This window comes from Zosterops lateralis (genome assembly GCF_965231275.1).
Source record: "Zosterops lateralis genome assembly, chromosome: 3".
NCBI classification, from domain to species: Eukaryota; Metazoa; Chordata; class Aves; order Passeriformes; family Zosteropidae; genus Zosterops; species Zosterops lateralis.
The window spans coordinates 51615560-51630721 of NC_139764.1; the positions used below are offsets into that span (position 1 = coordinate 51615560).

Sequence of the window (15162 nt, forward strand, 5' to 3'; positions counted from 1 at the left end):
ATGTGGCCAGAAACCAGCAGTTTCTGCTGATAACAAATGCTCAGCACTTCTGAAAACTCTGACCACTTCATCTAAGTGCCTCAGTCAAAGTCCAGCTCTTCAGAAAACCTGGCTTTTCTAAGAGTCACTCTTTCAAAGTAACCCTTTAGAGATTTTAAGTGTATACCTCTTTAGGAAGAATAATCACACAGCTTCTTCCCAAGCCTTCCTTTGCCTTGCAGACTACTGCTAACGGGCTAATGTGCTTAGAGGATTCAGAGTATTTATACCAGAAACAAGGACATTCAGGGGCTACCTCCTCTCGTGGCCCAGAGCTGCCCACCCAGGCCCTGGCAGAGCCAGGCAAAGATTTTTTTGCTTCTCTAGAAACAGATGGGAACGAAAGAGGTTGAAATGGCAAAATGCCAAGTACTCTGACATTCCTCTGCAACTTTAGCAGCAAGATTTCTCATCACCTCATGGAAACAAGCCTTCAGAGACTACACCTCCTGCTGTTAAAATGAATGTGGAAACTCCATTAATTTCTATGGGAGGGTGTCAGCCTCTTCTTATATTCTGGCAGGAGATGGGGGGAAAGAAATACTGTTCTTCAGTACAGAGCTGGATCTGCCTGCACTAGCTTTCTCCAGCTCCCTGGGTGCTCACAGGGCTGTGTGCTGCCATGCATATTCATCCCGGCTGTTTCGCTTTGCAGCGCTCCTGTCAGCTCAGAGATGTCACTCATCAGGAAGGTATCCGAAAAGGCAGTTTATATAGTAACATTGTTTGGCTTTTTTTAAAATTAAGCCTCCTGCTGACCAAGCTCCCCTCAACATGTCAGCTTCAGAATGAATATTCATACAATGCAGAAAAGCAAGGAAACTCACTAGAGCAGAAAATTTTTCTGGTTTTCAGAAAGCTGTTGTTCTACCCCTGCTCCCACCATCCTGCAGCCCAGCCTGCAAGCAGATCTTGTAGGCTATTTGTATGCTTGAACAGACCTTGGAGGTGTTAGGCTCCCAGAGTCCCTTGGCTGCCCTACAGCAGAGGTGCACTGGTGCCTGATGTGCCGTGGGTGAGAAGCTTGCCTGTAGGACATGATTTTGCAACATATACAGCAATGCACAGTGCAATAGTAGACCATCCATATTTGTTAAAGCTCAGTGAAAATGACACCAAGGCACCTTGTGCAGACACTTGCCAGCATGGAGAAACAGCAGTCCTGAAAGCCAGTTTGTCTTGTATGGGGACTCTTGTGGTTCATGGTCTTTGCTCCCAAGGACGAGTTTCATTCAGTTCTGTCTCCAATTAAGATTATATTTTATGAAAAGATAGAGACATTTCCTTAACTTCTATCATATGCCTACTAAAGCCCTACACATATGTACAGGCCACCTCTATACTCACAAATTAAAGAAACTCTTAGAAAGAGTTTTTGTCACCAAGCACAATCACTTGGAAAAGACTTGTGTAGACACAACAAATCAGCTTATTATATCTCATGTAGGCATCATCACAGGGGCAAAAGCCAAACATTTCGCAATGAAAGCTGTCTCCCACGTTCCTGGTGCTACTGGTGGTTTCAAAGCCAGTTAAAAGCAGGCATATTAAAGATAGTTGCAAACACACGTGACAGATGTAGCATATGTAAAAATCCCAAGAATAATTGCAGAACAAGTCAAGCCATCCAGCATTTTCATCTTAAATTGACCTTACAGTAAGCATATGTTCAGGGTCTGTGTTTAGTGTGTGTAATCTGTGTTTGAAAAAAGGGCACAGGAACATTGTCACTGTAGTGTAGTCAATTAGTACACAGACTGCTGATTTTTTCATGCAGGCATTTTAACTGAAAAAAAACCCCACCAAAATAGTGACTAGACTAAGATATATGATATGCTGTGCAGGTTTTGCATTGAGTATCCTGGATTTACTTTAAGGACATTCCTTAGAGAATATTGATTGAGATTTTCAGGGGTGGCTAAATGACTTAAAAGGATAACTCCCATTGACTTGTTCCATTGGACAATGAAATAAATCAATAAGGCTTGCTCTCCCTGAGCTATTTAGGGCAAAACCCAATGAAGGATTAAGGCACTGTAACACCTAACTTTTGGGATTTGTTCCTCACTCTGAAGCCCAGAATTTTAAGTTTTGGCCCACCTCCATTGGACATAAGAGAGTCAGCCACCTCAGACAGGAGCTGGATGCTAAGTAGAAATCATGTTTGAAACTGTGCTCTCCAAGCTGTCTAGAAGACTTCAGGCAGAGAACCGCTTGAATTCAGTCCTTGTCCTTCTAAGTCTCTGTCACACTACTCTACTCACCAACTTTCCAGGCATCTCTCTTCCTACTGAGCAGGGCACATCCAACAGCTCTTCCTCTTGTGGACAATAGCCTACAGTAGTGATGATCCAATGAATCTTGAATATTTTGTTTCACAGTAGGAGAACTTCAGCAGGAAAGAAAAAACTTCATGTGGGACACTTTAGGGCACTCTCCTAAGAGACTGGAGAAGTTGATCTAGCCAGTTGCAACACAGATTTAGGGTGTTTTGGGGTTCCTTAGATACTCATAAATGGGGACCAAATCTCTAATCTGTAAGAGATGGTGACAGAACTTGCCAATATATTGGCCAGTATAATTCAAGAGGGAAGCATATTTCATCATGTCAGGTATTTTCAAAGACCCACTCAGTAGAGCAGGCCCCTTGGAGGAACTAGGGCAAGAAATACACTTTCTGGTGGCCAGATCAATGTGGAAGGGGAAGAGGTGTGAAGCAGTTCCAAGTAGAAAAATTCACCTCACACCCAAAAGCAGGGAATAGCTTCAAACAAGGCAGGACACCTTGTAAATCAAGGTGCCTCTAGGGTTAAATGAGAGTTGACTGCCTCATTCTGGAACTGAAACTTTTGTACTTAAGTCCCTTGACTCCATTTGGGTCTGTTATAGTTACTGATGCCCTTTTATTGGTGCTCATTATTATCCACTGCTGGCAGTGTGTCCTGCCGTGGGGAAGTCCACATAGAAGTATTTAACATGCAATGGAGTTACTACCCTGAGTCAGAATCTAAATCTTCGTGAGAGGGTGGTGCAGGCAGCTACATGAGACAGATACACCCTCTGTCTTGCTGACGCGAGTAAGTCCTGAAGTGACTCTGGTGACAGTATTCTGAGGCAAGAAAATAAAGAGAGATTGCCAGAGCATCTGTATTTCCCTTGTGCTTTACAGAAAAGACATATGGATCTTCATAGAAAATTATAACCTCCTTGAACAATATAATAGGTAATTATATTCCTGACATGGAATATTTTTAGCATATTGCACATAAAGATCCTTGTTCAGTCCTGCAGTTTTTTCTAGAGTGCTTGTTAAATCTCTTCTTTTCACCCCTTTTGAAAACACAGAACGTTTACATCAGAGAGCTCAGGGTTACACTTTTTGGTCCAAAGAGACCTCCGTGCATCCACTGCACCGAGTATTGTGGAGGAACCCTCTCCCGGTCACCCTCGGAGGGGCTGCCTCACACAGGCAACTCCAGTCCTGCCTGGAGACTGACATACCGGGCAGGGAGCCATGCAGCTGCACTCTCCCAGCATGGAGGCTGAGCCGTAGGCTCCTCACAGCGGGGCACAAACAGCCCCACACCATCATCTCCACAGGCAGCTCGCAGGGGGCTGCACTGAGACGTGCAGGCAGAGCGCTCACGGAATTATTTGCCCCTCAGTCCCAGTTGCTGTGCTTGCTATGTTGATTCTGAATATTGCTCATGCCTGGGAAAATTTTGTCAGACATGTTTGCCATTTCTCCTCCACACCCTTTCCAAAGCAAGAAAAGTTATCATTGATGCCTAAACCTTGTACAAGGATATGTTTTTTTTTCAAAGCACTCTATACACATTAGCTCATTAAGAAAATACAATTAAGATTGTAAGCACCTGAAACTTCTTCAGTGTTGCTCCACTGTAACTCAAAAATATCATATGCAATTCCAGTGATACTTGCTCACGGATTATAAAAAAAATGCCCCAAGGCTGAGAAGGTGGATGGCAAATTGCAGCTGCAAATTAATTGAAATAATCAAACAACTCAGAGGTAACTCCCACAGTAAAAGGGTTGCTTACAAAGGCAATGCTAATAGAGCATTTACCATCAGGGGTTGCCTGGTTCCCTTTTAATAAAATAGCTATGATTACCTGATTAGCTGATCATTGTGCAGAGCATTTTGTTCTCAATACAGCCATGAAGCCCAGGAGGAGAGAGGCTTTTATCAGATGGAGCTTGTTTATTTAAAATGTATAATTGAGTTCTCCTTTTTTTATGGAAGCATGATCCAACAGGCTGCTCATCTCCAACTACATACATTGTTTCTCTTCTCTCCAGTCTGAGATGAGCCAGTTTTCTGGCATATGCTTATCTTGGCAAGGTTACCACAATGATCTGGAATAAAGGCAGAACATTGCAATGGGTACAAGAAGCTAACCTTTAATGCTTAGAAGTGGTCACCGTCCATTATGGTATTACACTAATCATATGCCATCATGCTAGAATTATGACAACATGCCACCTGTGGCTCTGCCCCCACAGGGTATTACTGGAGAACTAAACCGGTTTGGTTTGATAATATATGAGGAAGCCAATATATGGTCCACATTTTTCACTACCACTCACATTTTTAAGGGTGCTTCTTGTGCAGAATGCTGGAACACCAACAAACTTGGGAAATTCAAAGAACACATGAAAACTAGACACCTCATGCATGTAACTGTATATTTATTTCTTTTTAAAGAACACTCCTTAGATGTATTTTCAATATACAAACTTGTTTTCACAGATTTATAATCCACTAAATAGCACAAAATATAATCCAGGTCGTTGGTTTCTTTCATCTGTGCGTATGCATGCGTGTGTTTGAGTGTGTGTGTGTGTGCGTGCGTGCGTGCACGCATGCTGCTGGTGGAAGTGGTAACCCACCACACGTGTTCAAACACAAGCCCGGGCTCCTCCTCCCTTCCCTCTGGAGCAAACCCTACTCAGATGGAGACCCTACACTGGAAGACTGTGACTTTCTTGCCCATGAAACCCACTTCAGAAGAGGCTGGGGTGATGACACCTCCGTCCACAGGACAGGACGGAACAGGACAGAACGGGAGCCTCCCCCTAAACTGGCACGGATATTGCAGTAGGGAGTGGCCAGCTGTGGAGTTCAAGTGCAAGGAAACACTTTTTTCTCCTCTTCAAACCCCTCTCTACACTCCAGGACATTCCTCCATGACACCTACGGCCCTTGGTCAGCCCTCGGGAGCAGGGGACTGCCAGGCTCGGCAGGGCGCCGTGTGTCCAGCCAGCAGGCCAGCTCCTCGCCCAGCCCCAAGCGGCCGTAGGGGCCTTGCCACCCTGCTGCTGGAGGCCAGGGAGTGGGGCAGGACACTGCTGGACTCTGCCCCTGGCAGTCAGCAGTGCCCCGGTCCCGCTCCTGGAAGCACCAGCACAGCAAATCTTGGTGGTCCCGGTGAGCTACACAGATGGCACCAGTGATGCACATATTTACATGGGGTGGAATGTTTTCCCATAGCTTTTTAAGGAGTATATAGATCAACATGTTCACATAAGACCAAATACTTTTAATATATTTATAACTGTTTTATAAAGCTTTGAAAAAACTCACAATAGCACATTGTTTTACTTTAATGCTTTACGGTACTATCAGTTTAAAATCACAATCAGCACTTAAGTTATAGTCAATCCGGCAAACAAGAGACAAAAAAAAATTACAAGAGTTAAGAACTGACTGATACATCTTTTATCTTTGTTTTTTTTAACTAATGCATAAGTGCAGAATAAGATAAGATACTCTAGTTTAAATATCTTGTTTTACAATATACATTTTGTTCTAATTACGCAACAGTAAATCCCATGCTTCACATAGAAAAGCAATCCACAACATTAAGAAAAAAATTTACAATTTATGAAACAAAGTAAATAAATATTAGTATTACAGAATCAGAGCTGTACATAAAAGCTGTTCAGTTTTAATCATATAAAAATATGTTTTAGTGCAACCTCACATATATTGATGCTGTTCTGTTTTACATCATTTAGATCCAAGTGTCCAAAAAAGGAAAGAAATTACATTTATTACAAAGCAGATACACAAATTCTAAAATATGTACAAATTACTGCTAAAAAAATGCTTATAAGAATATAAGCAAAGTAAAGAAAAGGCACAAACATCTGTACAATTTAAAAGTACCAGACCCAATAAGAATTTCAAATTTTGTTTTGGTCAGGTTCATGATGACTTGTTACTTTATCTAATTCTTTTGATATAACAAAAGTATATATAATAGCAAACTACTGTAACTTAGAACAGGCATGCTGTAAAGTTGAATACTTTTTCTATCTCTAGAAAAAAAAAAAAAAGTGGGGTAAATGTATGGGTGAAAGTCTCCATGCATCTCAGATCAATGTGGCTTGCTCTTCTCAGATGACGGATCTTTCCTTTCCTGTGTGCTTGACGGGGGGTCGCTCCTGCTGTGGAAGCCCAGCTGCTGGGCATCCACAAAGCTCTTGCTGTAAAAGGTGGGATGGGCTAGCGCAGTCTGTGATGTACCAAAACTGTCCTGTTCACCACCGTGCAAGTCAGGATGGGTGGCTGAGGCACAGGGCTGGCCCGGCTCAGATCCACTAAAGTGTTTAATGCTAAAATGTGCACTTTCTAAGGGTTTCTGGTGAGGCTCAGAAGGCCTCTGCAGCTGCTCCGCCCCGTGCAGAACGGCTTCTTCTGTGGCGATTCGCAGAGAGGCTATGGCTTTTGTACAAGTCTGTATGTTCTCCTCCTGCTCCCTCTCGGTGGCCACGACGCTGTCCTCGGATGTGCTCTGTGCCAGCAGCAGCAGGGGTGAGGAGGGGGCGCTGGGGGGAGCGGTGGGGTGCAAGCTGTGCGGAGAGGTACGCTTCTCGTGGTGCTTAGAAATGCCAAACGATTCTTTCGTAAGGGTTTCTGCAGTTCCTCTTTGCTTCTCCTCAGAGGCCTCCCTCTGCAGGGCCAGAGCGGACGGAGAATGTAAACCTGAAAGGGCCACGGGGACTGAATGGACCATCTGGATACCCCCAATAGGCATCATGGGGATGGGTGCTCGGATCTGTTGCTGGGAGTGTAGTGGAAGATGACTGAAGACGTAGTCGCTCGGACCTTTGGGGAACAGGCTAGACCTGCGATGCTCCATGCCTCCTTTTTCTCCATATATGTTGAAGTAAGGTGCCTGAGACAACCCCCTCCTCTGTAACCAGAAGAAAAACAAAAAGAGGTGTCAGCACTGCTTACTAGCAGAATTCTTGTCTAGCTGCCAAACCACCTATCTGCTTTCCTGTCTAATACAACCTCCCATTCATGAAGCACCTTTCATTCAGATGGATCCCAAAGCATTTGGAAAACTCCACTAATTGCATATCCAAACAACAGTGGAGGTTTTGCTTAGCTCAGCCCTGCAGGGCTCATGCCTCTGAGGTGAAAGGCAGTGGCTAGTTAAGAGAGTTCAGCAACACAATGCAGCAATTTAGGTCAGGAAGTGGAGGCTATTATATTCAACTGAAACTTTGAACTGAATTTGGAGTAGATTTTCATTCCCCAGGAGAAATTTGGCCAGGAGATCCATCTTACCTCTCTTTTGGAAAGCTATGCTGGTATTTAAACTTTAATGCAGAGACGTACACATCTGAACATCCCCTGCTCACCACCACTGCTTGGCGTAACAGGGAATATCTGACAGCATGTATGTATTTACTGCCTTCTGAAAAATCTGCTTTTGAGCCCCACAAAAGCCACTTGCTCCCTGGGAGCTTTGCCCAATCCTTGGTGAAAGCAGGTGGGTACTTCCATGCAAGTTGAAGTGTCTCTGTTCAATGAAGACACAAATTTTTCTACTCATTGAGACAATAGAGCACCCCTCTGGTTTATCTGCAGTGTAAACAATAAATAATAACAAAAGCACAGGCATCAGCTGTGAGCAAAAGTGATGATTCTGTCCCAGGGAGACTCACCAACTCATAATGGGATTGAGAAGAATGGGAGATTTTGTGATGGCTAATAAAAGCCAATCTCACAATATTGACATTTTCACTGCCTTCCCATTAGTTCCTGCCTTGGAAGAATAAATAGCTCCATCTCCACTAAGTATTAAATATGCCTTGGGCTTTTGGGTTCCTTTTTTTTTTCTTAAGTTTTAAAATTTTGCTATCTGATGATTAACTATCATTTATTGCTGACCAGAAGAGTAATGATGAAGTGCAGGATGACATTTTCATAATTTTATGTGGGATTTGGCCACACAACTCTCAGGGACTCTCATATGAAAGAAATTAAATGAATTAAAACACTCATCTCTGCTCTGCAAATTGACCAAACATGGATCAATTGCCCCAGAGCTGTGATGCCACCACAGCCTTGGTGTGGCAGCCCCAGGACTACACTGCTAAATGCCAATGCATTAAAGTGGCAGCACTTCACTGCTGGGATATCCTAGCTCTCAAGGCATCAAGCAACCTCTTGATCCCATCCCAGGGAGCTGGTTTAGGGGGCAATTAACGATTCAGTTTCTGTGCTACCCAAGGGCTCCATCTCACTGTGCTCAGATGCTTTGTCCTGTTTAATATAAATCAATGTCAAGACAGGAAAGGGTGACCCATAATCATCAGAGTCAAACTTCAGAGATATTATTCAGAAACTAATCTATGTTGGGAATTTTCCTATTGAGAAAATGAGGTGCTTGAGTCTCATAAAAGAGAAACTGTCATAAGACAGCACAGTGACCACACATTATATTGCTGAATGGGGAAAACTTTACAAAATAAACTGCAGATGCCAAGCCACAAGACAGTTCACCTACCCTGTCAGTCCTTCCTATCACTAACTTCACCTCTGCACAGCCACCTGCCCCCTACTTTTTTCCATCTTTGGTCTGTCAACCAGTTTCTCAGTCATATTGTCCTTTTGGATGTTTCCTACACCATGACATTTATTACTATTACATCTGATGTGAACTTTGGCTAAGGGAAATTGAGCAAAAAAAGAGTAAAACTCATCAAAGAATAAACCAAGTCACATACAAATGTCTAACCGAGAAAGACACTGGCTTCATGTTTTACCCTGCCAGAGTTTCACAAGGAAATAGAGCAAGAGTGTGACCTTGTTGGACAGAGGTGGCTATAGAGACTACTGAGTGCTTTAATATCAGCAGCATCATCCAATATATGTCTCACATGCCTGATTTTAACATAGACAGTGACAGTGTGTGCATGTCACTGAATACCTTCCAAGCCTGGCTGGGCACATACTGGATTACTTTTCTCTAGGTCTGGCAGGTAAGTTTGGAAACAGATAACATAAAGGGTTACAATCACTAGTAACTGTTCCTATCTCTCATCCTGCTTTTATTTCCTTACCAGTATCTAGCACTTTCATTTCTACAAGCAGACACACATATTCACAGGGAAAGACTGAATTTTTTCAACAAGCATCCTGAAAATCTGAAGATTTTCTTCAGTTGGCAGGGCAAGTAACAGATCACAGAGCACAGTGCAGGAAGTCACGGTATCTTTTTGCAGTGCAGTCAGAATGGGTTGCTGCCAGTGCTGTGAGCTGAGCTCTTCTCTTTGTCAGGTGATGGGAATGCAGTTTAATTCTCTTTTGTTACAGTTTAGCATGTTTCCCTTCAACTCCAGGTGACATATAATTTCCCAAGCAACAGTATTCTGTAGCAGCTTTTCACTAAATGCTCTGACCTGGTCACAAAGCTAGACTGCCACATCACACCCCTGAGCAAAGCCATATCCAGCTTCACTAGTCCCCCAGAATGCCTCAGGGATGAGATAGGGTTTACCCTGTATCTGGTACATCACCCAAATCAGGCTGTGGGAGATTAAGAGGAAGATCACATTTCAAAGCCAAGCACCCTTCACAGACATCCTTTGGGCAGCCTCAGACCACAGCTTGCAAAAACATGTTGGGTGGAAAACAGTCTCTTTGATTAGCTTGTCATAATGTACTTGAGCCTTTTTTAAGTTAAAAATCAGAAAACACTGAACTCTATAGTGAAAATCAGTAGCAGAGTGTATAACCGATGTGCCTCCTGAAAGACATGATGAGTAATAAAGTGACTGTAACTCCATATGGCCTTCACTTTCAGGACCAGCTGAATTTGCAGCCCTACGGAGAATGCACCACAGTAGCCCAGATGCACCAGTGAACCTATTTACAGTTTACCTGGAATTCAGAAGTTTCTGGCTCTATGTACGAGAATGCATTTCACTCATGATGATAAAGTAGTGAGTGTTTGGGAAGGGATTTAATATTCATGTTTGGGATAATCAAATGACCTTAACTCCTATCAACTTTCAAGTGGTCATAGAGGTGCCTAATTCCCTTCAGCCCTTCTGAATACATCAAGACAGGCTTCACACTTCAAAATGAATGAGATGAAAAACAAGGTGGAAACACAAGGAAAATCCACTAATGCCTAGAAGCTAAAATAGCTGTGAGAGACAAGTCTGTACCACTCACAGCAAGGCACTTTCTTGGTCTTGTTGCCTCTATCCTGAGACTGGAAGAAGAGGCAAAGGTTCTGGTCTGCACTAGGAAGTAATAGGGTGTACTAAGGGTTGGGACAAGCAGGAATGGAATGAAAATGTTTGTGCTGGATCCCATATTCACAATGCAAGTGTTGTGGGTTTGGAAGGGAAAGTTGCTTCATATTAACCCTATGTGGCCTCTTTGCAGTCACCTGAATGGCCACTCATAGTTCAAGTGCACCAGCTGCCCTCCTGGTGCACATTTTCAGTTTAATTCCATCTGATAACAATTCAGATCACTTACCCAAAGACTGATCTGAAAATATGAGTCAAAGCACAAAAAATATGACAACAGACGCATATGCCTGATCCAAACTAAAATGCTAAAAGAGAGTCACTCAGGGTGAACAAATGAAGCCTTCTTATGCCTTCTCTTAGGACTGGCAGAAGATGACTGGAAGAAGAATCTGAGCCCTTTGATAATGGCATCAGCTTCCTCAGTAAGGAAAGAAACCTCTGGCATTGACAGAAGAGAAGATCCCGAATGTATTTAGAGAGCAGAAGATATCTGGCATTAATTTTAAATACACCAATTTAACTTGTCAAAGCCAAGTCTGACCCAGCATACACTAGAGACTTAGGCTACTTTAGAGAGAGTATTCTGTTGCAAGAGTGTATCCTGTTATCGACTGCCAAAGGAAAAAAAAGTGTGCATTTTCCTGTATTTTTATACAATCCTAAAAATATATTTACTTTCACCATGCTCTTTTCTACTTCCTAAACAAATAATTTTTATTGCTTTCTGTGTGGTGCTTTCAATGCCAGAGCACTTAACAAGCCTTTTGCATAAGACCACCAAAGTGCATGGACATGCAACAGGAAAGAAGATGAAGGGCAACTAGACCAGCACTGGCCAAAGAGATTAAAGCAAATAGCAAATACATCAATTTCAGTTAAGAAGAAAGAAAATTGGCCTCTTCTGGGAATAGCAAGCACTGGAAGCACAAAACTTCCCTTATTCCCACAAGGACTGGGAACCCAATGCAGCTCTTAAAGTATTTTAAGGATTGTAAGCTGGCATGTGCATCACCAATACAGCTGCTAATTAATGATGTTCTGGTTTGCTGGATTTCACTAAAAAGTGAAAAACAACCTTTATTCCTTTTTATTCTCTGACAGCTTTCATTTATAGCAAGCTTAGGTGTTATTTGTCTTCCCATATGCTGAGTATAATAACTTGTGTTTCACTTAAGCTTGTCTAATGTTTGGCTAAAGTAGGTTTTCCAGAAAGGCATCAAGACATGAGGAATCCACCTGTCCTTCCTTGCAGTCATTTGTTGCAATGGGCAATCATCCTCACTTGTCATTTTTTTTTCATTTAAGTTTACCTAGGCTCTACTTCCAGTGATGCCTCGTGTAATCAGGTTGTAGTGACTCTACTGAGGTCTGGCCTTCTCTCTCAAAACACTGAACATGCCATCAAGTTACTGATGCTTTCTGTAAGACAACTGATTTTTACGTTTTGTTTTTCACAACCACATGCCTGACTCTACCTCAAAAACAAGGTAAGCTTTAAAGTCCGTCTCGCATGGTGGAGTTTTCAAAAGAAGGAGTGAGAAGTGATAAGGGAGTCCTTACAATGTGCTAAATGCCTTGCTGGAAGGTGTGCACAACACATAAGAAAAATATTACAGCAAGAACTGTGAGATGGCCAAGAATTACTGTCAACATATGCTTTTGCTAGCACCATTACACATCCAAAATCTTTACTACAGGATGCCAGTGTGTCTCCTGTGGGATATGAGGGACTGGGCCACCCTGTACAATGTCAGCTGTAGAATGACATTTGATTTGATAATTTGACATGGTGATTTCATTTGATACTAAGACATCATGACTGGTTTAACTGGTGACTCTTCACCCACTTGTGCTCCCTCACGTAGTCAGTAGAACTGCTAGTGGGATTTGTTTCCTCTCTCAGCTGTGCAGTGATTGCTCCTGTGAGAGTGCAGGAGGGTTTCAGCATGCCCTTTCTCAAGGACTGTTTAATGAATCACCCCTCTCCAGTGCTCTCCCCAACAACTGACTAGGTCATGGGGCCATGTCTAAGATGTGGAAGAAGTACCTGCGTTGCTCTCTCCTATAAATATGGCCACTCAAGTTGCAGATTTCTCTTATACTCCCGAAATCTTGGGAAATCACTTTTGGATCTGACAGGCTGGCAGCTGAGTGCTCTTTTTGGTCCACCTCTGCTCCAACCACCTTTGCCCAGGTGCATCCCTCACTCTATTCCTGAGAGCAGATAACACATCAGCCTGACACTTGAGAGAAAAATCACACCAGAGCTGAGAAATGCTGACTGTACGAGCTCAGCGTTCAATTCTCCTCCACAGAAGAATACCACAAAGACTACATGGAGAACCGAAAAGACTGGGAATGAAGAAGCAGGGAGAAGAGGCCAGCCAGGAGAAGAGCGGGGAACAAGGAGTTCTGAGGTAATCTGAGACTGTCACAGCTTGCCCAGATTGAACCCACACGCAGGCAGGCAGTGAGAGAGCAGCCACAACAGTAACATGGCAAGGAAAGCATAGTAAATAAGCAAATTCACACCTAGCAAGGCCATTCCTTACCTCTGCAGATGTAATCTATTTGTGGAGTGAGTGCTTTGTGAATGCTAGGGCTGGTCAAAAGTGCCAATCTGGCAGTTTCTCAGAGCTGATTTACCAAAAGGGAAGAGCACAGACAGCAGCTGCACAAGTTTTGCATATTTCCATCCGGACGGTTGGGGCACTTTCTGTGGGGCAGACAGCTGCCTGTTCCTCTCACACAATTATATCCTTTAAATTCCAGCCACAGATCCTGATTTCAGTGTGCACTCTGCTTTTCTAAGAGGTTCCATTATCTTAGCATTTTTGTTCCATTAAACAATACTCAGTGATGGGCACCATACCATAAGAATAGGGCTTTAGGCCTTGATCTTGGCTTGATCTCACCTGAGAGCTCAGAAAGTACAAGATTTTTTACAGTGCAGAAGCAAGCCTCACAAACCATGTAAGTCTTCTGAAACAGAATTTAAAAATTATACATATACATATACATGTAATATAATGAATATGGAGGCAGAAAGTGAAAACCAGCCTAATTTCATTGGAGTTGATGGAGCTACTTATTCTACCAAGTGAACACTTCCCCCTTAGGCTGACTCTAGTCCATCTAAATGAATCAGCATCCTGACTTGGTCCCTTGTCTATTCCAAGTTTCTTGTATTTTTCCCAGGACTTCCCACTAAGGCTCAAAATTTATGCCTTCTTCTTCCACAAAGCTGCAAAAATTTCCGAAATGTACAAATTTATTAAGAGCACAGTTTTTGACAAGAGGAGTGAAAATATTGTTTCATACTTACTGAATGTCCCACCGGAATAGATTCAGACTGTAAATATTGACCCATGGACAATGCTGGATTATGGTACAAGCCCCTGCGAGGAGATGCCGCTCTGACGGAGGCCATATACCTCCTCTCTCGCCTGGGAGACAAATCTCTTCGAACAGACACATCTTTCCCTGGTGACATTGGCCTCCTTGGCGATAGGTGACGTCTCGGTGACACATCCCGTCTTGGTGACAGCTCTCTCCTCAGCACAGCTTCCTTCCTTGGGGAAAGGTGCCTCATGGGTGAAATATCTCTTCGGGGTGACAGATGCCTTCTGGGTGACAAATCCCCCTTTGGCATTAAATACCTCTTTGGTGAGTTATCTCTGTAGGGTGAAGAATCGTAGCCAGGTGACGATTGTCGACTGGAAGGTGAGAGGTCTCTCGGAGAAGAACTTGGATCTAACGAAGGCGTGTAATCCTCATCCATGGAGTTGGGTATGTCCAATCTGTCTTTATCAGGCTCTGAATCCGTACTCTTACTCTGGAAAAACCTCTGATATTCTGTCATTTGTGTGTCTTCACAGGAGTCACTTGGTGTTATAAGCTGAGTAACCTGAATGCTAGGTAAGGTGACCAAGTAACTGATGAGGGAAGAGTGTCCCATGGAAAAGGAGCCCTCAGGGGAAGCCCCCTGCGATGCCCCAGCTGAGTTCACTGACAGGGAGGAGAACCGAGGGGGCTGCGGGCTGGTGCTTCTTGATCTGGTTTTTGGTGTTGAGTCTCCCTGAGTATCATCAAAATCATCCTCATCGTCATCATCATCATCATTGTCATCGCCATCCTCACCATCCGATTCCTCCGCATCAGAAAACTGGTGCTCTGCTGACAGCCCTGCCAGGTTGCTGCTCTTCTCTGCCTCTTGCTGCATGTCCTCCATATTTTCTGAAACAACCACAGCAAGTCCAAGTGATTAGCACATATCCCACCTCTCACGCCACAACCATTCCCCACCCAGCACACTTCCTGCCATTCTGTATGCACTTCATCTGGGATGGCTGCATAAAGCCATTCTTCATCCATTAAAACCACATATTTTTCAAAATAATATCTTAAAATTCTATACTTGAAAGGGAGTATGAAAGCAAATTCATCCTACAGTACCTTGCAACTTCACTAAATGTTGCCATCTCTCACATCTTAAGTGGAAATATTGGGAACCTCATATGAGACAGATGACAACTGGCC

At 43.3% G+C, this 15162-nt stretch overlaps 1 protein-coding gene across 6 annotated transcripts in view; it reads right to left on the reverse strand.

The window, feature by feature from the left end:
* Positions 1–4732: 4732 nt before the first annotated feature.
* The window catches only part of HIVEP2 (HIVEP zinc finger 2), a 136745-nt gene continuing 126315 nt past the window's right edge, over positions 4733–15162 (reverse strand). For all 6 annotated transcript variants that reach the window (XM_083856878.1, XM_083856874.1, XM_083856877.1 and 3 more), the window contains 2 exons: positions 13949–14859; positions 4733–7259 (listed from right to left, as the gene is read on the reverse strand). In XM_083856878.1, the coding sequence (XP_083713004.1) occupies positions 6441–7259; positions 13949–14859 (1730 nt within the window). In that variant the 3' untranslated portion in view covers positions 4733–6440. The remainder of the gene's footprint in view (positions 7260–13948; positions 14860–15162) is intronic.